Source organism: Cricetulus griseus (genome assembly GCF_003668045.3).
Source record: "Cricetulus griseus strain 17A/GY chromosome 1 unlocalized genomic scaffold, alternate assembly CriGri-PICRH-1.0 chr1_0, whole genome shotgun sequence".
Taxonomy (NCBI): Eukaryota; Metazoa; Chordata; class Mammalia; order Rodentia; family Cricetidae; genus Cricetulus; species Cricetulus griseus.
This window is the reverse complement of record NW_023276806.1, coordinates 219,146,002-219,171,118: the sequence shown is the minus strand read 5'-3', so window position 1 is coordinate 219,171,118 and position 25,117 is coordinate 219,146,002. Positions and strand designations below refer to the sequence as shown.

At 40.2% G+C, this 25,117-nt stretch overlaps 1 protein-coding gene across 6 annotated transcripts in view; it reads left to right on the top strand.

The window, feature by feature from the left end:
• Window positions 1-1,310: 1,310 nt before the first annotated feature.
• The window catches only part of Dync1i1 (dynein cytoplasmic 1 intermediate chain 1), a 270,227-nt gene continuing 246,420 nt past the window's right edge, over window positions 1,311-25,117 (top strand). For 2 of the 6 annotated variants that reach the window (XM_035451088.1, XM_035451086.1), the window contains exons 1-3: window positions 1,311-1,418; window positions 11,615-11,729; window positions 14,339-14,396. In XM_035451088.1, coding sequence (XP_035306979.1) covers window positions 1,311-1,418; window positions 11,615-11,729; window positions 14,339-14,396 — 281 coding nt within the window. Of the gene's footprint in view, window positions 1,419-11,614; window positions 11,730-14,254; window positions 14,397-25,117 lie in introns of all 6 variants that reach the window. The other 4 variants (XM_035451087.1, XM_035451085.1, XM_035451084.1 and 1 more) reach the window with 2 other exon arrangements.

Genomic DNA, 25,117 nt, shown 5'->3' with positions numbered 1-25,117 from the left:
ATCCAGTTTGAGTTCTTCTGGCACCACTATGCTTGCCTTTGTCTCTGCCCTTAGACCTTTGTTATTTATTTGTTGGTTGATTTGTTTTGGTGTGCGGTACTTTGACCTTAAACTTCAGGGCTTGGGTATATGTAGTAGATCACAGTACATGAAAACTTGGCTTTAAGTTCTACTCTTTAAGTTCTAGAAAGCTTTCAATTCTATGGGTTTCATACTTACTTGCTTCCGGGAAGAAAGATGAAAGAAAATATTATCATTGGTAACTGATAACAGTCTTCTCCAAGCCTCTTGTATTTGAAAATGCTTCTGGTCCTATTATCATGAACATTGTCATGGCAACACTAAAGTTAAACAAACTTCAGAGCTGGAAAGATAGCTTAGCAGTTAGCACACTTGCTGATATTGCAGAGGACTCAGGTTCAAGTCTCAGCACCCACACAGCTCACAACCACCTGGAACTCCAGTTCCAAGAAATCTAACACCCTCGATTGGCCTCTGCAGATTCAAAAATGCATGTGGTACACATATGTACATGGAGGCAAAACAATCATACACATGAAATGAGTATTTTATAAAAAGATAAATAAAATTGACCCCTATGTGGATAAATTTTCCTAAGAGGTCAACACAAGGGTAACTCCTATTTCTTGTGTATATATCAACACCCTTTATGTGAAAGAGGTCAGTGCCAAAATAAAGAATATTGCATTCAGTATGCAATGAAAGTTCATAGAAATAGTGTTGTTTAGGAGATGAAATTAAGTGTGACAGTGGGAGGAGTTTACAGAAAAAATTAGCATTTCAGGATGCATATCCTATCAGGCAAAATGAAGTTTCGCTAAGCTCCATGTTTATCCAGTCCGCAGACACCTGAGCTGGGCACACTCTAGGGCTCCTGACAGGCCATTTTCTTTGTGCAGTTTGGAGATATATTGCTCCGTTAGCATCCAAACCTGAAGTCATCATGCTGATTCCTTTTTGATCTTCACTGACTCCTTTGTTTATCTGTGAAGAAACTTGTGCAGAAAGCGTGTTGCTCCCCTGGAAGTGCAGTGCTGTTCTTTTTCAACCCTGATGACAACATCAAATTTCTTCAGCATTTACGGATACATAATAGAAAAGGAATCACAGAGTGAGACCAAACCTAAGCTCTTTCTCTTCCTCAACACAGACCAAATAATACAGCCTATTATTACCCCTAGTCACATTTGCAAGCTGCATTTCCTTTTAAATTATTTTGCAATGACAGCAAAAAAAGATTACTTAGAGAGTGTCACTTTCTCTCCCTCCTTTTCTCCAAGGAAGCAACAATGTCTGACAAGAGCGACCTCAAAGCAGAGCTGGAGCGCAAAAAGCAGCGCTTGGCCCAGATAAGAGAGGAGAAGAAACGGAAGGAGGAAGAGAGGAAAAGGAAAGAGGTGAGGCTCGATTGGGGTGTTGTGGGGTCAAAGGGTCACTGGGATTCAAGGAATCAGTTAGGTGGACAAATAGGACCCTCGAGAGAAATCTGAATCAAGTGTGTGAACGTGCATCCACACACTCTGAAGGGAGAGGTCATCTCTCCTTGATAAGTGATGACAGGTGTCACGTGAGCAATGGCTCATAAATGGCTCAAAAGTCTACAAGCCGGGTTACCCTGGACTTGAAAGAACCCTGAGGGTGGTCCATGATCTCTTTGTCATTAGATATTCTTTATTCTTTATGGGCTGTTTTCTATTTTGGGAACAACGATTGGTTTTACTTCATGGAACTGCTAAGATTAGGATGGGCTCCCCTCCCACTGCCTGAAACTTAGGATATAGTTCATACCTGTGTTAGTGTTGAGAAAGAAAGAAAAAACAAAAGTCTTATTTATTTAATTTTGTATAAACCTAACAGTATGAACATTCTAGAAGACAAAGTGGATCCAATGTCAGTGGATTTCCAGTGATTCCTACACAGTGTGCATTTCCCATGGCCAATAAGAATCCTCAGCTTGGTTAAGAAGGAACCATTAGGAGGGTGGGTGAGTAAGATAGAGTACAGTGTTAGGCGTTTCAGCAGAAGGAGGCGTTCTACTGTCACTAAAAGTTTTCTTCTTTATATCACCAAATAGCAAGGACCCAGGGGCAAGACAGCTTTTCTCTTGGTAAACTCAAGTCAAAGACTCCTGAGCCCAAATTCAAAGCCTGTCATATGTCTTCTACCATCTCAGTCTGAGAAGTGGTGCATTTTTTACTCTCCAATTTGTTGTGACGGTGTAGAAACTGCCCAACTGATGCACAGAAACCAGATGGCAGATACTTGTGAATAGTTTTCTAGACAGGAAACTTTGAACAGGGTGATATGCCCACCCAGAGAGAAACTGGGACTGCTCCCCACACAGAGACTGTTTTTTGCAGGAAGAAGAAAGTGCTTTGATGCCTCGTAGTCTAAATAAATACTGTTTCATTCTACAAGTTTAAGAGTAAAATAACAGATTTACAATGTTTATCATTTCCCAATAATTGCAGTTGCAGTTTAGCCTTATGGCTTCCCCCATCTCTTTGGGCTGCACATGATGACTGATGTGATAGTGTGTGTGTCCTTGATATCCTACACAATGATTTCCCTGGGAGATCTTTGCTACTCTGTATGCAGGTTGTAGCTGAAACCGAGGTGAGAACTGACAAGGAATGGCTACTCATTTCCGTGGGGAGGAAAAGGCATTGTGTGATTGTGTTTCCCTTCTTTCAAATGTCAACAGCTACTGTATCTTTAAAGTGCCTGCTATTCCTTGCTAATAATGGGTTTTCTTTTACACTGACATTCTAATATCCAACTTGAATTTCACAGAATTACTATGAAGTGTGATGTGATATAGGAAATCTCGCTCCAAATTAGGCTGTCCGCTCTTTTTTATTTTGCCTTGGGAGAATCATGGGCCAACCAATCAAATTGAAGCTGTTTTTCCTTCCTTTCTCTCTCTGGCTCTCTTTCTTTCTTTCTTTCTTTTTTTTCTGGTATACCAGGCAGTTTTGAGGAGTAAAGGTCTCACCCCCTGCATAGCAAACAGAGCTTCCAGGGGCTTCTTTCTGCATGTTTCAGGCCTCCACAAGCCTCTGAAATTCAAATTACAAAAGGACTCACTGTCTCCATTTCTTTCTTTTTTTTTTTTTTGATTTTTTGAGACAGGATTTCTCTGTGTAGCTTTGGAGCCTATCCTGGCACTCGCTCTGGAGACTAGGCAGCCTCGAACTCACAGAGATCCTCCTGCCTCTGCCTCCCGAGTGGTGGGATTAAAGGCGTGTGCCACCAATGCCCGGCTCCATTTCTTTTTTAATTAATTTTATTTAAATTAAAACTATCTTATTTTACATGCCAATCTCAGTTCCCTCTCCCTCCCATCCTCCCCTTCCCCCCAAAAACCCTCCATCCACTCCACAGGGAGGGTGAGACCTCCCATGGGGGATCATCAAAGTCTTTCACATCATTTGGGGCAGGACTAGGCCCTCCCCCGTGTATCTAAGCTGAGAGAGTGTTCCTCCATAGGGAATGGGGTCCCAAAGCCCATTTGTGCACTAGGGATAAATAATGGTTCCACTGCCAGAGGCCCCATAGACTGCCCAGGCCTCCTAACTGACACCCACATTCGGGGTGCTTGTTTTGGGTCCATGAGCTCCTGCTTGTTCAGGTCAGCTGTCTCTGTGGGTTTCCCCAGCATGGTCTTGGCCCATTTGCTCATCACTCCTCTCTGCAACTGGATTCCAGGAGTTCTCAGTACTTGGCTGTGAATCTCTGCTTCTGCTTCCATCAGCTACTAGATAAAAGCTCTATGATGACATTTAAGGCAGTCATCAATCAATCTCATTATAGGGGAAGGGCATCCATTTCCTAACTGACAGGGCCGCTCGAAGTCACCAGGGCAACTCATAGTCCTACACTTCCATTCAGAAGATTCAAACCACGGCTCAACTTTGGGATGCACTGGCTGTATTGTATTAAGTTCTGCTCTGGCTTTAAATGTCTCTGCACAATCTGGTATCCCTTGAGAAGCTCTTTCCATTGTGTCATTTAACCATCTCTAAAACAAACAAGCAAAAACCACTTGTCTGTTGATGTGGTGGGTGAATGAGAGCGGGGCATTTGTGTGCTATAGCAAACGGGTGCAGCCCATTCACTCCTTCTCCTATGTGGGTCCCAGTGATTGGACTTAAGATAATCAGGCTACTTATAGAAGTGTTATTTAATATTTAAGGCTTACATCTCCAGAGAGATAAGAACCCATCACTATCATGGTGGGGGTGCTGACTAAGGGGGAGCATGGCAACAGGAAACACTGAGTGCTCACAGGCTCATACTTCAAACAGAGAGAGTAAACTTGGGATGGGGAAGGCATTTGAAACCTCAAAGCTGGCCTCCAGTGACACACTTCCTTCAGCAAGACCAAAACCCCTATGCCTCCCTGAACAGTCACATCAACTGAGGACCAAGTATTCAAGCCTGAGAGTATGAGTGACATCTAATTAAAGTCACCACATGCATGGAGGAGCCATCTCACATCCCTGTTCAAATATCCTTTGCAAATGGTTCTGGCTCCACCTGTTCTGAACAGCCAGTGCCATCAGACAGATAGCATTAAGCCCGGTGGTTACACACAAGGGCTTTTGCATTGTATGTGGCTCAGAGACCTTTAGTGAGGGCCTCTGGGAACTTGCCTTCTTGATAGAATTCTGTATAAATTCCAAAAGACTCTAGAGAGCGATGAATAGCACAGAGAAATGGGTCAGTGAATCATAGTAACGTTTCTCATTGCTGTGACCTGGCAAAGACACCTTGAGGGTGTTGTAATTTAAGAAAAGCAGTGAGAGAAAGATGCCAGGCAACAGGGTTCAAGCAGAGGGTATGTTTATTAGGGAAAGGGATCATAAAAAGGGGGAAAGGAAGAGGAGACCACCATCTGGAGACAGGAGGAGTAGGAAGGAGAGAGAGAGAGAGAGAGAGAGAGAGAGAGAGAGAGAGAGAGAGAGAGAGAGAGAGAGAGAGAGAGAGAGAGAGAGACGGAGCGGGGCCCTTTTAAAAGGGAACATAGTGAATATGTACAGGTGGTGCTCTCAGTGGCTCCAGCTCAGGGTGTATTCTGTCAGAACCCAAGGACAGGCCAGTACAGATGCCTGAATACTAGCAGAGGGAAGGGTTTCTTCTGGCTCAGTTTAAGGGGAAAAAGTTTTTCAAGGTGGGAAAGGCATAGCAAAAAGTTCTGCTTTAGTTGTGATGATGAGAGCATGAGGCAGCTTGTCACATTATGTCCACAGTAGGAGCCAGAGAGAGATGAATGCTGGTACCCCATTTGTACTCTCCCTTTTATTAAGCTCAGAACATCAGCCCAGGTTTTTGTCTCTGGACACACCTTCATAGACAAGCCTAGAGATGTGTCTCCTAGGTGATTATAAATCCCATCAAGATGCCAATCAAGATTAAACTCCACAGTGATAAACAGTTCTTACTATGCTTCTGAGACCTATGGCCAGTGAATAGAGGAGCCCATAAGATGGATGTATAAGTATACCTTGATCAGGATGGGATCTCATATTCCAAGTACCCTCGTGAGGTTACAGTGGTTTTTTAAATGTTTATTTTTTTTGAAAAAACTGTGTGTGTGTGTGTGTGTGTGTGTGTGTGTGTGTGTGTGTGTGTGTGTGTGTGTGTGTAAATACATTTGAGATCAGATTCCTATAGATACCAGAAGTGTAGAATTCCCCACCCTGGACCCTGGAGCTGGAGTTATAGACCTTTATAGCCACTGGATGTGGGTGCTGGGAACAACTCAGCTCCTTTGCAAACATAGTAGGTACTCTGAACTGCTGTGCTATCTCTCCAGCCCAGAGGTTACACTATTTTATATATGAGAGAAATATGTAACTAATTTATCCCAATCTTTTTCAAATGAAGAAGTAACCTTGATATATACGAGGAGCCCTCTTTTGTCTCTAGCATTAAGAGGGATCCTGTCACCAGCCACCAGGTTCTAACTCAGAACCTGGGGTCAGTCTGTTCCTGCAATCTACAAGTACCATCACGACCTGGAAGAGTGATCGAATGCTTTCCTCCCCAACTTCTTGTCTCTCTAAAACTGCATTCCAGTCACATCTCTGAAATGCATCAGATCAAAAATGCTTCCTGCTTTGGATTTTGTTTTTTCAGATTTGGGAATGTTTACATGTACACAGGTTGGAAATGTGTTGGGAGACCTAAGAAGTTTATACATGAAAGTCATTTATGTTTCACAAACACCTTATACACATGTTTAAAATATTTTTCATTAAACAAAATTTCATGGTATAGAATTACACATTCTGGAATCATGTTGAAACTCAGAAACTTTTGCATTTCAGATTGGGGATACCCAATCTGTGTTTACATAATCCTCTGGGGACTGACCACACTCTCCTGACAGCAAGTTTATTCCCTTTCTCTCATATTGTCCTTCACCTGGCAATTAATTGCACACACCCTATACATCTTTCAGTTTTTGTCTCTGATGTCTCTGTCCTTTACTACAGAAAGCTACCTCTGACTCCTCTAGAGACAGGAATTTTCAAGAATAGGTCTCTACGTTGTTTTTGTTTTTTATTTTATTTTGTGTCTAACACACATTTTACCACATAGTATATGCCCAACGAAAGAATATTAACAGAACAAGTAGACATACAAGCTGTTTGGGGCGGCTACTGAAAACACAGATTTGAACATTATTTTCAACTATCTAGCATTCTGCCCTGCAGATTCCTTTGGAATCTCTGACTCACAGGTTATGCAATGCCCTATCTACTGTCACCTTCACAGCCCATCTCCTGCCATGATCAAAGCTGCCTGGGTTGAGATATTCTGACTTTTGTGTTGTTTGTAAAGAGTTAGAAATTGCCTTAATAGTTTAAGTTTGCTGATGGAAGCAGAATCAGTGATTCACAGCTAAGCGCGGAGCCAAAGTCCTGGAATCCAGTTGTAGAGAAAGAGAGGAGGGATGAGCAAAGGGGTCAAGACTCTGTTGGGAGAGCCCACAGAAACAGCTGACCTGAGCAAGTGGGAGCTCATGGATCTCAGTTTCACACGGGGAACCAGCGTAAGACCAAACCAGACCTCCTGAATGTGGGTGTCATGGGGGGGGGCTGGACAGTCTATGGGGTCTCTGGTAGTGGAACCAGTTTTTATCCCTAGTGTATGTATGGGCTTGGGGAGCCCATTCCTGTGGAGAAACACTCTTTCAGCCTAGATACAACGGGGAGGACTTAGGTCCTGCCCCAAATGATGTGACAGACTTTGATAATCCCCCATGGGAGGCCTCACTTTCCCTGGGAATGGATGGGGGGGTGGGATGGGGATTTGTTGAGAGGGGGATGGGAGGACCTAAGAGAGAGGGAACTGGGATTGGTATGTAAAATAAGATTGTTCTTAATTTAAATAAAAATTAATAAAAATTGTTAAAAAAAGAATTTAAGTTTGACTTTTTGTATACTTTATTTAGGCTCAAACTTTAAATGAAACAAAATGATTCAGAATTGAAATGGAACAAAATACCCTTTGGTGCTAACCTGGATGACTTCCTGTCTGTGATTCTGGAAGGAAGAGGGAATTAGGACCACCAGGGTGTATTATCTCTGACAGCTGAGAAAGCTGCAGGGCTGAAACACACTGTATTGCTTTGGATGCCAGTTGCTTTCTTGGTCATGGTATCATGACTGAAATCTGATTTAAAAGTAAATATAGTAGACACCCTTTAAGACACAGGTCCAATTTCAGGAAAACTTGGCTTCAATGCAGTGAGGTGAACCTAATGGGGCCACCCTGACCTTGGCTTCATGCTGAACTGCTGCTAGAAGCCGGGGCAGGTTGGGGTTTCCTGCCCTGTCTTCACTTGTTCTCTAATGTGGAACTGTCTTGGAGAAGTGATTGACAGCTCTCAGATGGCAAATTGTCTTTCATTCATTATCCTATCTGGGTCTCAGCTGTGATTATATCTGACAAACAAAAATATCGTTTTCTGGAGAAGGCATCTTTTGTCTTTTTAATTACTAGTATTGCAAAATTAGTCCACGGTGAGTCACTAAAATAGGGCAGGATCCTGTAGTTCTTACTGGAGAGAATCGTAAGGTTCGTTACTAGGGCACTAGTGACAGTCTCTTTAAAGAGATTATGCCTTGTTCTGTGTAGGGCACTCAGTGATAACTGGCTTGTTTCTGATAAGCTCTGGCCATCTGCCTGTTAAGTTCTTGTGCTCAGCTTGGGGAACTGAGAGCTTTCCTAAGCGTCAGTAAGCCTAGATGAACACATGTCCTCATTAGTATATCCCAGTATGATGATTGCTTCTTAAGAATTAAGAAAGGCAGAAATAGAGCTGGCAGGATGACTTGCCTGGTAAAAGCACGAGCCCCTCAAGCCAGGCAACCTGAGTACAACCTCTGGAACCTACCTTAAAAAGCCAGATGTGGTAGCCTGGAGTCCACATTGTGGCAAGCATGGCAGGCACAATAAGGGAGACCCTGCCCCCAACAACGTTAACAGAGATAATCTTCCAAAAGTTGCATTCTGACCTCTACACTCAAGCTGACATGCAGGCATGCCCCTAATCTCTCTGTCTCTGTCGCTCTGACTCTCTCTGTGTGTCTCTCTCTGTGTCTCTCTCCGTCTCTCTCTCTCTCTCTCTCTCTCTCTCTCTCTCTCTCTCTCTCTTTCTCACAGACACACACACACACACACACACACACACACACACACACACACACACACACACACTAAAGATGTGGGCTTGTGGGATGGCTCAGCAGGTGTATATACCTGCCACCAAGAATGATGACTTGAGTTCAAGCCCCAGTTTCCACACGGTGGAAGGAGAGAACCAACTCCCGAAAGTTTTCCTCTGCCCATTACACACATGCCACAACACATGTCCACTCCCACTCTAAAGCCCTGCAAACTAAAATAAGTCAATGTAAAAAAAATCATCTTGTAAAAGTAGACAAGAAAAACAGTGAGTTGCATATACACCCATGTTGAAGAAGTGGAAATTTGGAGATACTGTTTTGGTACAATGTATATTGCCCATTTTGACACATAATTTGACCTCTATTATATTTCTTGAATGGCTACCATTTAAAATTAGAATAAATCTCAAACCCCAAACCAGCACTGTACCTTTCCACAGAGGGTGCTATGACAGAAGTTAGGTCTACTATTCCCAAGTTCATTTAAAAGGAAAGGATAGGCAGGACATTTCATTTACTCTGTGACATCTCCATTCTTGCATCTCATTTCCATGTATACATATTTGTTGACAGAAGTGGCTTTTGTAAGCTCTGGGTTTCTAGACCTCTAAATACCCTGTTCTCACAGTAGTGTTCTGAAGGACAAGGTCCCTAAATGGGGTGTGGCTGAGAGAAGTTAACCTAAAAGATACTTTCAGCAAGAATTTTTGGAGCATAAAATAATGCCTGCCAAAGTCATTCATCAAACACATTTTTATTAGGTACTATACCCCAGGAACAGATCCAGGCATGGTCACCTTGTGATGAACGGAACAATTGTATTGCTATCAATAACACAGAGAGTCCAGTTGAGACTAAGTCCACCTCTGAAATACCATGCTACTCCATGCTTCAATACTAAGATGGATTTTTTTAAATTTTTTAACTTGTATTTCAATAACACCTGTAGTTATTCCACTTTCTAGAATGTCTCCCTTTTCCCTTATTTTTAACTGTGTGAAAAGTGAATATAGTGGTCCTTATTCTACAGCATCTTTTTTTCCCTCAGCTCTGTCTTTGCTTGTTGTCCACGTCAACAATGGAATATGCTTCAGTTGTTTAAATATTACAACTTGAAAGGCATGTGAATTTTAATATCTTCTCAGACAGAGACAGAATTGCCTTTTCAGAGTGTGGAGTGACGTGAGAAGGCTGAAATCATCTAGGACTCTCTGCAGTTCTAGTTAGGTACCAAATGACAGTTCTCTCCCTAATGACAGCTAGATTGCAAAAATGAAAGTGCATTCTCAGGCCAAGGTGAATAAAAACAGAAATGCTGAGCCCAGAGATGCCTAAAAACACACACTTCTCTTATAATCGGGGCAAGCCAAATTGTCCTGAATTCTTTCTGCCTCAAGCACATGAAATTAATTATGCTCTTTGAGGTAATTTACCTGCTAGGATGTCCAATGCCAATAGGGAATATGGGATGTCTGATAATTAATAGGATGGTTGGCTTGACAGACTTCAAGACAGCTTTACTTCTGTGGGCTCATAAAGGTTGCTTGTGAGGTAGACACTAATATTCCACCTGTTGCAGATATGGGCAAATACCTTTCATTACAATTTGACTTAGAATATCTCCCTTCATTGCCTTTTTAAAAAATTTAATTAATTATTTAAGAATTCCATACAATTTATATTTATCATATTTGCCCCTTCTCCAAGACCCATGCTCCCATCTTTTAAACCCATTAATTCTAATTTTTGCTGCCTATATGTCCTTGGGGGTGTGGCTGTCCATTGGCACATGATCTACATACCAGGTACCACATCCTGGGACTCTCTTCTCCCAGTAGCTATCAGCTGCCCATAGCTCTCAGCCAGAGGTGGGAATTCATGCATTCTTCCCCACTCCATACTATATTGTTATTTGCTTGAGTGTGTCCACATCTGCGAATGCTGTCAAAACCACTATGAATTCATGTGTGAAATGTCTCTGTTGCATCTGGGAAGCGCTGTTTCAATGTAGTCGTTCACTATTTCTGTATCGTTCCACCCCCTCTTCTTCAGGGATCTCGTGGTGTATTCAGTGTGGAGATCTCCCACATGATGTAGCTATACCTCTCTTGGACATATATCCCAAAGACCTTATGTTCTACTACAGAGATATTTGTTCATCCATGTTCATTGTTACTCTGTTCACAATAGCCAGGAAATCAAAACATCTCAGATGCCTATCAGTTGGTAAATGGATAATGAGAATGAGGTACAATGGGAAATGGTTAAGAAAAAGAAACTATGAAATCATCAGGTACATAGATGGAGTTGGAAGTATTTATTATGAGTGAGGCAATGACCAAAACCCTGAAAGTTTCTTGTTTTATTTCTAGTTACTACATTTTATTTATTTGTGTGAATATTTTATGTGATACACAAATGGGTTTTTTTGTTTTGTTTTGTTTTTCAAGACAGGGTTTCTCTGTGTAGCCTTGGCTATCCTTGAACTCACTCTGTAGACCAGGCTGGTGTGGAACTCACAAAAATCAGCCTGCTTATGCCTCCTCCCAAGTGCTAGGATCAAAGGCATGGACCCACACTGCCTGGCACACGGTGGGTTCTATTTCCAACATACAGGTCCTGGAACTCAAACTTGGGTAGCCAGCCTTGGCCTCAAGTAGTGTTACCTGTTTAATTATCTCACCAGCCCCAAAGATTTTCATATCATGTGATAGAGACAGGGTTGGGGGCTTCAACCAAAAGAGAGAGCCTCTGTCAGTTATCAAATGAGTAGTTACACTGGTTTTCATTCTCCACACATGGTTGTATCTATATAGAGCTTTGCTCCCTTCACCAAGGAAAAGTTTGCATTTAGTTACGTGGCTAACTCTCCTTGCTGGCATCTAATCTTTTAGGCAGATCTGCAACAGAAGAAAGAACCTGTTCAAGACGACTCAGATCTGGATCGCAAACGCCGAGAGACAGAAGCTTTGCTGCAAAGCATTGGGATATCACCGGAGCCCCCTCTAGGTACTTGTCCATGCTTGATTTCTACCCCTCAAACAGAACTTGTATAGGTATACCATGTCCAGCATTATTGTGCTTTTACATGTTAGCTTTATTATTGCTTTCTATGTTTAAAAAATCTAGCTTATTGTCCTAGCTGCATGTACTTTTTAGAAGTGAGAGGGCTGGAAGGAATGGGAACGATGCTTATGGAGTCATGGGCAGGTGCTGCTGATGTACTGGCTGATTATAGGCTCATAATTTCCCTTTGTGCCACCAGCAGATTCATTTATACTTGTTAAATAAGTACAGACAAGACATCTTGGGATTTTAATCATTAACAAATTGCTCTCTGTGTCTACATCTGAATCCCAACATCTCTTTGCCTATATAGATAATGTTAATCTGGCTGTAGACACTGTGAACACTATAGTCAAAGAGTTATTACATGATGAAAATAGAGTGTTCAGTAGGAAATTTGCAGAAAACCTTAAAAGCAGAAGCTGATCAACAAGTTTAAATTTATTTGGCATATGTATCTTGATTTCATTGTTAGTTGGCATTTCCATTGCAACACCCCTCCTCCAACCCACTCATTTCTAGTTGATTGTCCATGAAGCCTTTTTATCACTGAGTTTTGGGTATTGAATCATTTCTTTTATTTGTTAAAGGTAGCTTGCATGTGCTGATTCTGCCACTCGCTTGTATATCTTTCATGTGTTTTTTTAACTTATCATTATTTATTTTCCATACATCTAAAAATAATCTGAGGGTGTCTGTAAAACTACATAATATCCAATACATTAAAAACAAAACCATTTAAATGATGAATAGGAATAAATACAATATCAGGGCTGATTTAAATGTTTCATCTTTTAATTCCTTTCTTGGTTTTTACATTAAACTTAAATCCTTTTTATTCTCAAAGTTACTTAAATTAGGAAAAGGATTGTCCTTGCAAAGCAATTATTCCTATTAACAGAAATAATTAAAAAGAATATTTCCAACTGAATGTATTACAAAATATTCAGTGGATAAACATGAAACCAAAATACTACTAAAAAACATTTCATACTATCTGAATGTGTCTACTAAATCATGTCTCTGCTGCTAAGATAAGGCCCTCATAAAACTAGATTTTGTTTATCTTCCTATTATGTAAGATATAGTCTATGGGGGATTTGGCTGGTAGATCATCTGTGAGAAGTTGGCAAACTTCTTTGTACTTATCTGACATGTGATATAAATTAGACATCTATCGATCAATTATATCTTTGCCTCAAAATAGTCTTTGAAATGTGGTTGCTATGTCAACACTGGTTAAACACAGTTGTGGTACATCCTTTTATCCATTACCCTGCATAAAGCTGGGCAATTAAACTTTAAAAACAAAATACTTGAGTATTCCCAGTTCATAACTGTTTTCTCAGCTACCCATGAATTCCTTCCAAGGGACCAATTTTTCGTCCATCTCTCCAACTTGCCCTCTGCCTTAGCATGAAGGGTAATCAGGTGATTAACTGAAGAACCACATGAAAATATCCAGCTCCCTGACAATTCTGTCATTGTGTTACAAGATTTGGAGAAAAAAGAAAAAAAAAAAAAAACCTTAAGCCCTTTATATACTCGTGTATTGAAGTTTCTTTCTGCACATGGCTTCCTTGGAATATGTGATATGAATCTTGTCAATTGGCTGGCCTGGCACCATCTTGCCTATTTGGTGCACCTAGTGGCTGAAGGATATTTGGCTTGTGGTGAAGGCTGGAGAAAGAAAATGCATTTCCGTTTCCTGGCTTTTGCTTTGTTTTCCCTCTATTGTCCTTGCTCGGATTGTCAGCTGACCTGGACCTTTGAGCTTCTTTCTCCCACCCTCAGCACTTTCCTTCAGTCCTTGTGTCAGTGTCTACCAGGGCTGCCAGAGACAAAGGAAAACCAGTCCCAAATGAAGTGGAGTCGGCTGGGATGAAACCATTCATTAAATGTAAAAATAAAGCAGCCTGGCATTTTCCTTTGTTTTGAAAGAGATTTTTAAATTACCAGGCTCAACATTTACCCTTCCTCTCTGTCACTTAGTCTTAGCACAAAGTTGTTTAGACACCATGAACCCATACATTTCTCTCTAAATTAGACACTCAAGAGATGACTCCTCCTTCTTGGGCATTTAAAATTATTTAGGCTCATCCATTTCATAATATTTAAAGTTTTATAGACACCTCAACTTTTAAATAGGTCACATCTATACTAACAAAATAAAGTGAAGAATTAGAATTATCTAGATAGTTCCTACCAGAGAAATGGAGGCTGAACTATCTGGATAGCTATTGTGGTTCTCCATTTTACTTCGTTAGGTGGACATGGCCTCGGAATCCCTAAGTTAATTCTGTCTAAATTCATTTCAGACTTTCATTTTCCAAAATATGAAAAATTCACTTGACTTTCTTCCTTTTCTTTCCTTTTTTTTCCTTATCCCATCTTGATCTCTCCTGGCCATACGACCACTTTAATTTGGGCCCATTTGTTTTGATTTGTCTGACACTGCTCTTCCCCAGTGCAGCCGCTGCATTTTTTAACATGGGATACCTGTTATTTTCATTATTTAGTCCCAACCCCTATGTCTCCCTCTTCGAAATCAGTGAGCACTCCCAGTGAAGCTGGAAGCCAAGACTCGGGAGATCTGGGGCCATTAACAAGGTAAGAATTGTCCTTTTAAAAGGTCGTGGTGGGATGTCAGTCACACAATCGAACACTGAAAATGCCATCAGATCCGCATACATTCTTCCTCATGCTTAACTCACGCTGAGTCGCAATATCTAGCAACAGAGTGGCTCTTTTGAAACTAGAAATAACAATATTGTTCTTGCTCGAGTTGGCTCATTGAAGACCATGTATCTTCCTTAATAAATGTAAACATCTCTGTTAGCTTAGGCCTAAAATAAACAGGGAAGGACCAAGTTCCATTGAACCAGATTTTCAAAATATTTTCAAAATACCCAGATTTTCACTGTTCAAATTTGATTTGGGTTCTAGCCCTACTTTTAATTTCTCTAGCATCTAGTTTATTTAAGAGAGCTAACAAGATTGAGAACTTGGTCCTCAAACTATTGCTACTGTTATAAATTTTAGCAGGTGTTCACCATTGTTACTTAGGGAGTCAGTTACCAAACTCTTACTGCACTCTGTGTCCAGAGACTTCTGAGGATATGAGCATGGTGGGGTATTTGACCACTGAAGGGGTAGCTGAAAGGTAAATGGTTGGGGAGAAGAAAGACACAATGATAGAATCACAGTCGTTCTCTTATGTTGACCATGTTCTCTGTGATGCCCATACTCGGGTACCCCCAATGGATGATGAGTGAACATGGAGTAGAGACTTGTAGTGACCAGTTAGTGGCCATTGCCCAGATGCACACTGTCTTCCTCCTAGTTCAAGATGTTTGAGCCCTAAAGCAATGTAGAACCAATGTTTCTGCATCTCCCAGTTTTTCACAAGAAGCTAGAAATAACTTCCATTAAAAGCAGACGTGAGAGCCCGGCGTTGGTGGCACACGCCTTTAATGCCAGCACTTGGGAGGCAGAGACAGGCGGATCTCTGAGTTCGAGGCCAGCCTGGTCTACAGAGTGAGTGCCAGGACAGCCTCCAAAGCTACACAGAGAAACCCTGTCTCAAAAACAAAACAAAACAAAAAAAGCAGACATGAACCCATCCAGGCAACATGTAACCTCCAGCTGTGATTCTTAACTTGGGGGAAAATCATAAAATATTTGACTCAAGCTTCAAATAAAGGAAACAGCCATCCTCCACACTACACTCACTACAAATCAGCCTTTTGGTTGTCTATGCACCTTTCAGCTTTTTCCTACTTAAGGACCTTTCTAACTACAGTGTGATTTATTGAGAGAGAGATGCAAAATTTTGCACTTCTATTTTTCCAAATCATCCGTTTTCATATGCATTTTCTTCTGGAAGAACATTATTTTCATAGAGAACTAGGCAATTTGATTGAGGAAACTGTGGCTAAGTAGGACATGAAGCACATTCTAAAACCCAAACATTTGACAGGCTGAGGCAGGAGGGTCATGAGTTCAAGGTCAGCTGGAGCTACTTAGTGAGACTCTGTTACACACACACACACACACACACACACACACACACACACACACACACACACACACACACACACCACACCACACCACACTACACCAGAAAATATCCTGAGAACCATCCAGAACTACCATGAGCAGTATGTTTGTATTTTTCTGTCAGAAATAAAACAGTTAGATCAGAATTTCCTCAGGTGTACCTGTCTGGTGGTATGCTCAGAAATGAGCATCTTGTTTTGTCAGACCTCTGGATGCTATGGGCACTGCTTCCAGTTTTAGAAGAATGAAAAAATAAAAGGGTTTTGTGGGGCAAAACTGGTTTATTTTAGCAAATCACCCTTGTGATTTAGGGCAGTATATGTGTTGCTGTGAAGGCTTCAGAAGGTCTTTGAGGTGTGATGATTAAGAACAGCATAGGTGAATAAATTTAACATTTACTTGAGGGCTGGAATAGTGTGATCACAGGTCTTGGGGGCTCCACTGGCCTCTTGTGAAAACATTTGACTGTCTCTGTACAAGGCTGCTGTTGTATCATCCTGCTCAGCTTCGTGGGGTGCAGTTGGCAGCATGAAATTTTATGACTGACTTCACAGTTGATGAGTCTCTTTGAAAACTTGCTAGAAAAGCTGACCTGTGCTGGGGACAGTGGCAACTCTCCTCACAAAACACCACTCTCCTTTCCTTCACCTTCTTAAAGGCTTGTGTTGTTATCGTTGTTGTTTTTAACCTAGTGAATTGTCTTGAAGGAGGGAGGCAGTTCTTCCCACCCCAGTCAAACTCCAATGAGTTCTGCTTCATCTGATAAGAGTAGCTAGGGGCCAGAGAGCAGGACGCTTTCATTGTAATGCAAGAAATTTGGCAGTGGGGGGGGCATTTCCTGAAAAAAAAAACTGAGTGTGATGTTTGAATTCTGAGAAGAATGAATTAGGAATAGCTTAGGACACCTTGCCCTTGTTTGGAATGTAAAATTCCAGACAGATTTATAGTTTTGTTTTAATAAAGTGGATGAGTGTTACAGTATAAGAGAATATCATATTTCAGTTTTTAGAATTCCATTTAATTTTGTGTGTGTGTGTGTGTGTGTGTAGAAGTGACATTTTTGAAAACAGCTACTACCGTCTTTAACACTTGGAAGAACCTAAGCCTGGGGAAGCGCTGACACCCCCTGCTCTCAAAAATGAGCCTATTTGCCTAGAATATGAAATCTTTTCAAAGATATCAGAATCCAGTTAACACATCTGTTCATACCTCATGGCGTACATAAATTCTTCTATTCCTTTGCCAGGATTTAAAGCTCAAACTAAAAATGTCTTCCAAGAGCCATAAGAAAATTGGCATGCTTCATGTCTCTTCTGAAAACACTGCATTGTAAATAGAAAGTATGCAAAGTCCCCTTTAACTCATTTTGAGAGCAGCAAATGCTTTAAATAAAAATATAAAATAATTCCCAATTATAATGGTATGAATTAAATGTTTTAAAACTAAGTGTTGCAATTTGTTTTACAATTTCTGATTTTGTTTCTATAGGCCACTTCTCATTCACAACGTCTATTTGTGACATTTTCCTCCTTCTCTTGATTGATTCTAGTATAATCAGTTAACTATTTCAAAATTAATCATAATGGACAAAATCATGCTCCTAGAATTTAAAAACCTAATTATATTAAGAAAGCATTTGAAAGGGTAATTTTACTTATGAAAATAAATATTTTATACATGCCTAAGTATACACAGCTAGAATACCACATGGGGCACGGAGGTTGTTAATATAATTAATTATTATTGGTTCAAAATGCAAGAGTAGTCTACTGTATAAGAACATCAAAGAGGGAAGTGTAGTTAGAGGATGCTTGAAGAACCCAAACCCCCTATTCTTAGGTTTCAGGACTAAGCAGTTTTCTCTCTATGATGAGAATATTAAACCCATTAGAAAATGTCCTCTGTGCATGACAGCTGAAGAAAATATACTTCAAAGACGTCGAAGACTATGACTTTTGTTTAATTGGGTTTGTGTCTTCCTTGAGAAATAATAAGTTCCTTGAAAATGGGAACTGAATTTGAAATTGAATCCATGCAGTAGGCATTTGGGGAATGTTCTTGAATTTGCGGATTAATTATTATCCTGTTTTTATTTTTTGTGTTGATGGCATCACTGAGGCATCAGGAGCATTAGTCATTTTCTCAAGTTCACACAGAACATAGCTGAAGCTCTTGTTTTAACCTGTGCTAATTTACTTGAGTTAAAAACATCATTGTCTTACCATAAAAGATGAGTACCCTACTATATATTCTTTCATATATCTATGACATTTATATACAATCAATAATACCTGTGTGTGTTAATTAGTTCATTTATTTTTCTAGTCAAGTATCTTTATTTTTCTATTTCAACTTATCTTTAAAATTAATATCATCTTCCAAGTTCCCTAATTACCTCCATCACAATCTCTAAATACTTGGAACTGATACCTGTCCTCCCATGTATCAACATCTGTTATTTAAGAAGGTAAGGCCCGATCCCAGGTGACCTCAAATACAGCAGAAGGAAAAAATCACTGCGGAAGCATTTTGGAGAAGACAGAGTTCTCAAGGGAAGCATGAGAGTGTGCCTGGTTTCCAGGTCCTCATGTGTTTCAGGTTAGAATCCAGGACAGATTTCTGCTCTCAAGTGTTAGTCTTTCATAGAGATAATAATTAGTGTTTTTGTTGACATAATACTTGCATAAAATCCACATATGTGATACAGTCTGTACTTCTCTGGTGTACCACCCAGGAAATACTCATCTAGGGAAATTAAAGTGGTTTGGAATAGATGATTGTGAGTAATTTGTGCTGACTGTATGTGGACATCACTTGGTTCTCTGAATGGCCTCAGGAAAAGAATAGTTATAAGGGTTTAACACCCAACAGAGTGCCTTCAGGACTTGTATTCTTATCCAAGATCAGCTTCCCCAGAACTCTCTGGAGCTACATAAAGCTTGGGGACTTTTGACCCACTTAGATGAAAACATTGTAATCTCTCATGGTCATCTGGTAAATCAGAAACTAACAGGAAGGTATTAAGGTGAACGGTGTAAAAGTAACCAAACAACTAAAAACCATAGAGAATTTGAATATCAAAATGTGTTTATTCAAACTATAGTACATTGTCAGTATATTAGTAGAATTTCACAGGATGCTATTAGCTCATTGGATTTCAGAGAAACCGAAGACATTAGTTTAAAGCTGACTAAAATTTGGTCTCTTCTAGTTGGAGAGATGGCAATTCAGTTCCTAGCACCCATCACAGTCAACTTTCAACTACCTGAAACTCCCATTCCAGGAAATCTAATGCCCTCTTCTGGCCTCTGAGGGCACCTGCACTCACATGCACATACCCCTCCCGAATATATATATATATAATATATATATATATATATTATATATGAATAAATTTTTTAACAAGTTCACTCTCTTTGGCAACTAAGATTACAATATAGGATTTTTCCTCCTTATGTAGCACATTAATTAATCAGTTAAAATTTTGACCTCTTATGGCTCTGTCTTCATGCAGAATGTACTGTGCCCCTCATATGGCACTACTCACAAATCAAGCATCTGTTTTGGCAATGGATGCTGTGCCTCCTTCCAGCTAAACCACTTGCTTGGCAGTAGGTTTCTGTGTAAGATTGAGTGAACATGTCCTTCTGGTACAAAGCAAATTCTTCATTTCTTTTTGAGTTCAGCTCAGATGGACATCCTAGTGGCTTCATGCAGCCTCAGTGGAACCTTGTATTAGGATTAGGGTGTTAGGGAAAGAATTCTTATACAAAAAAATTATGAAAGGACACCTACAAAATCTGATGTGAGTATATGCTATGATGTTCCAATTTTGTTTCTAACATAAGAAAATCCTTACCCACACCATCGTCAGTCCCAAATAAGGAAATGATTGGGACTGGGAAGTAAAACATTAGCTCATTATCATCCTTACTTGATATAATTTAATGAATGTGACAGATTGAGTGATATGATGGATTTTCAAATGTCCTTAATTATTTAGTGTTTTGCTTCAGAAATGACATTTAAAAAATTGGGTATCTGGGTAAGACATTGACTAAAGATTCATGCTAGGCACTATGCTCATATTAGCCCAAACACTTTCTGTGTTTTATTAGGAGCTAATGAAGATACACAGTCATAGAGTTCAGGACAGTTGTGGCACATGGGATGACTGTGCCGTGTCCCTGACCTGTTTCTCCATCTTGGAGAGAACAGAAGTGCAAGGACACCTGGGTCCCCGTTGCAGGGGCTCACTAAAGTTGCCTGGACCAAGAAGATGGAGACTTCTTTTGATCCTCATCACAAAGTGGTGCCATAGCCAGGACTGTGATGATAGGGTTCCCCTCTTCAGAGTGAAAGTGAGTCTGAAATCTCCTCTCAGAGCACCTTCTGGAATCAGACATACAGAATTGAGTTCTCTAATATTTTGGGACACACGCACACAACCACAGCCACACAACCACAGCCACACAAAAAGACAGGAAAGCAGAAGGGTGTCTAGCTGTGCAGACAAAGGGGGTCAGCAGGAGTTGGAGGGGAGCAATAGTAGATAGTGAAGGGAAATTTGATCAAAATGCATTATGTACATGAAAATGTTACAATGAAAACAAGTATGCTAATAAATACAAAAATAAAAGAGGAAAAACACACTGAATTATTCATAAAAATGCTCTGGTGGATATTTAAAAACTGAGGCACACATGCTCTCTATCTATTATCTATCTATCTATCTATTATCTATCTATCTATCTATCTATCTATCTATCTATCTATCTATCTTTCACACATTACATCCAGACTGCAGTTCCCCCTCCTTCTTCTTCCCCCAGTCTCTAATTCCACTCCTCCTCCATTTCTCTTCAGGAAAGGGCAGGCCTCCTAGGGATATCAGCCAAAAATGGCATATCAAGTTGCAATATATAGTCTTTTATTTTTTAATGAAGAAAATAAAAATTATTCACTTAGAACAAGCTTACCACATGCTTCACACCCATCTTCAGGAAATGCAGGTAAAAGCATTCATTGGTTCATTAATTCATCACTTCTGTCAATAAATAATTGAGACTTTATGGTCTGTATGACACTATGCCGGATCTTCGGGAAACACCAAGTTGATTCTTTCTTAGATGGAGCCTCCCTCTAGTAGATTTAATGAAGTCACCTAGGGAGATGCTGTTGTAATTTATAGCTTTAAATATGTTTGCTTATAGATGAACAATAATGCAGTAAAACACATGTAACAGGTTTGTAAAACTGTGATGAGGACAGATGATTTTATCTCATTGCTACTGTCCACAATGATATATATTAGATTCTTAAAAGATGTTTATTTGTGTGGTGTGTGTGTGTGTGTGTGTGTGTGTGTGTGTGTGTGTGTGTGTGTACGTGTACAAGAGAGAGAGAGAGGGAGAAGGAGAGAGAGAGAGAGAGAGAGAGAGAGAGAGAGAGAGAGAGAGAGAGAGAAATCTGGATGAGATTGGTGTAAAGATGAAGACATAAATAAAGGCCAGGCAGCTCTGGTCCAGAGAGGGACAAGAAAACTGGGAAAATTGAAGGTGGATGCTACTCCAAGAGGAAGTCTTGGCCGCTGTTATAGGAACTAAAAAACAAGGTGATGTTTGCCTTTCAGAAATAAGATAGAAATCCAGTTTCTGGTCTCAGAGCAGAAGTCTTTGGCCCTGCTGTAAAAGTGTGATGACAAGGGGGCTATTACTAAGGTCAAGTGGATTGTAGATTGACCATGAGAATCATTTATTAAGCAGCCAAGGTACTTCTCTAATAGAGATAGAAATTGTTATTGTTTTAGGTAAATGTATTTTGAGCTGAGCCTTCTAGAATGCTCATGTTTGAAAAGGTTGAATGAGAAGGGGGGCATCAGAAAGATAGGATGTAGAATGTGAATTAAACAGAAGATAAATATCAGACTCTGGGGGACTGGCTCTGATCACTAGTTGCCACACCTGACCCTCGTCACTCAATTCACTTAGCTTGTTAAAATCCTAACATAGGGCACATGTCTGAGATCAGTCCTGGGTTGCAACATTTTTATGTTTTTAAGGTCTGACCACTAATTTGGGGAACCACTGATTAGACAGAGAAAATCTGCAAGTGTAAATTAGGGTTGTGGGAGTAAATAAGAAACAGAAAGACAGATGAGGTAAGAAAGAGTAGCTTTCTCTACAGATGCATCTAATGCACATTTGAGAGGGTAGGATATAGAGTTCAATGGTGATGAGGAGGTTGGGGTCATGGAATGACAATGACCTAAGGTAAGTCACGGAAGTGAAAGGAGGTGGTATTATAATCCTAATGAAGCAGTACTGTGGTATGAAAAGAGCTTGAGGATGTGGAGCAGAACTTGAACATGGGACTTGATGACACAGAAGTTGTCATTGTCATCACTGCCATTATCATTACCACCACCATTATCTTCTTTCTTTGATACTGTTGATTCTGATACTGTTTTACTTACAGAGTTTCTTGAAATAAAATCTGTCCAGGGGCAATTCAATTATGTCTCTTACTGCCCATTAACATTGCTTTAAAAACTCCACAGATTTAAATGTCAACAGCAACATGAGAATGGCTCACCTGTGCTGGGTGTTAACAGCACAAATGACAGTTCTTAGTTACTGTTTTCCAAATACTTACCAGACGCTTTCTTATTAGCCAAAATCCAGAAAGGGTAAGAACAAAGATGTTCTTAATGACTCAATAAGTGATTATTTTACATACATGAGAAGCTTCTGTTCCTAGTATTTTAAACAAAGCTGAATAAAGTGACCTTACTTGGTATGTCTATAGCTGCCAACCCAAATGTGGGAGCATAGGACCACATTGTCTTTAGTACAGAGTAGGGAAGGGGTTGGTTGTTGAGTTATTCAGTATTTTACAAAACTGCAGGTTTTTGAGGTCTCCTCATAGATTGTTGGAGAGTTAACCCAAAAAGGCATCTACAAATACCAAAGCAGACAAACACGTGTCATTAAAGCAAGTAAACAAAACCAGGATGTTTTCCCGGACAGTAATATTGGACAGAAATCTAATTAATGTAGTTTATTAAAAGAACAGGAGGAAGAGGAGGAGGAAGAGAAGGAGGTGTTGGAAGAGGAGGAAGAAAAGGGGAGAAAGAAAAAAAGGAAGAAAGGGAAGAAAGGAAGGGAGGGAGGGAGGGAGGGAGGGAGGGGGGGAGAAGGGGAGGAAGGAAGGAAGGGAGGAAGAGCTTCTAATGAGAAAGAGTTTGGTTTGTCTGCCTGTAAATTAGATAGAGAAAGAGAGATGTGGGCAGCAGTGGTGGGTATCTATGTTCTTAGTGACAGATGAAGCTATTTTGGAGGAAGGCCAGAGGAGGCTATAATGTTTAAATATCCAACTTCTCCTCTGCTAAATTCAAACTCTCTGTCAGCCATCTGGCTTCAATGGAAGCCAGTGTTCAAGACAAGAAGACAGTTTGGTTTGCATGATTACTTGGCCTGGACGTTGTTGTTCTCATGTTAAATTGGTAAGTTGGTAGCTAAAGTCTATAGGGCTTCATAGAGTCACTCAGCCAACAGGTCCAATAAAATAGGCACTGGCAACAATGAGTGTATGTTCAAACCTAACTGTCATTCAGGGGCCAAGTCAAATGGGATGATCTCTGACCTCCATGGAGAAAAAGTATCCCCTGCTCTGGATCCCAAAGGACAAAGGAGGCCCAGCCCATAGCCCAACCAGCCATACGAAAATATGACTCAGTGAAGGAACTTATAACTGCTATTATCCCATTTATGCATTTATTTAGTTGTCTTCGAGTATAAATTGAAGTTTTTAACTATGCCAATCCCTGCACTACTGATGGGAATGCACTTCTTAGTATATGTTATTAGTATAAAATTAAGTATAAATATCCATATGTCTTACTTTCCTTACTTAAATCACATTCTTAAGTGCAAGCCCTGTGGCCCTCTGCACACCTGTGGTGCCACTGATGTATCAAGCTTTGCTTTCTACCTTGTCCTATAAAACCATTTGAGTACATCCTGCCACTCCATAGGGAACTGTAGTTTGCTTGGATTCCTTTGCTCCTTCATCACAGTGTCTTACATATGAGACACTTTATAAATTTTTCTTGAATAAGTAAACAAACATTCTGATCAAAAATATTCTGTGCTGTGCCCTGCATGTATTAAATGAAACATCTCAGAAAAACTGAAACCTGGAATTGTCATAGTGAACGCAGTGATTTTTACATGAAAAAATATATTCTATAGTATTACTTTCATTTCTATAAATAAATTCCCTGAAATATTTCAAACCCTCCAAGAAGCTGTAGGCTGACTACCGTTTTACTTTCAATAATAGAGTAACTTGATAAGGTTACAAAGCAATATTTATGTCAATTGGCTTAGTAAAAATATACCAAATGAGGATGATAAGCCAAAATGTTGTCTATTAATGTTCATATACCGGAAGGCTTTAGATCTGCTTCTTCTTGTATTGGATATAGGAGAAGATTTGCCTGATGGCATAAAAGCCACACCCAGAGCCCAAAACTCTCACCTTGAGGTCCAGATGTGGCCTCCTTAAGATGCAACTACCTGCCTTGTAGCTTCTTTATAAATCTGCACAGAGATAATTTGGTGAACAATACAGAATCATAGGTCTTCCCTGAAAACTCAAACCAGTGTTTGCCTAGTTAAGGAACTGACTTTGCATTCCTGTTTATTTAAAACAAAAACCAAAAAAGATGTGCTCTGGTAAATCTGACCTCTCCAGAGATCATGATGGAAAATATGAAAAGTAGCACACATGGTAGTATCCTTGGTTTTACCGCTCACTCATAGCCTTCTTCTGGTGATCCCTGACGTTTCTTTTGCTGAATAAAGTGTTTGGTGGAGCGGGACATGGCTGCCACACATTTATTTGCATATAACACCTCTGTTGCTCTAGTTAGAAAGGAAAACACCATGGGCTGGAGAGACAGCTAAACAAACAGCTACAAACATGTGTTACTTGTGTAGAGGAACTGAGTTTGGTTCCCAGCATCTATGTTACACAGTGGAAAACCACCTGTAACTTCAGTTCCAGGGTGCCTGTATTCACATGCACACACACACACACACACACACACACACACACACACACACACACACACACGTGCACATAGTTAAAAATATAATAAATATTTTAAAATGCAAACTGCAGACAATCTTATTAAGATGATGATTCTGAAAGAAATCCAAAGACTAGTAGTAGTCTTCCTGGGGACAGCAGGTTCAGTGGGTAACAGA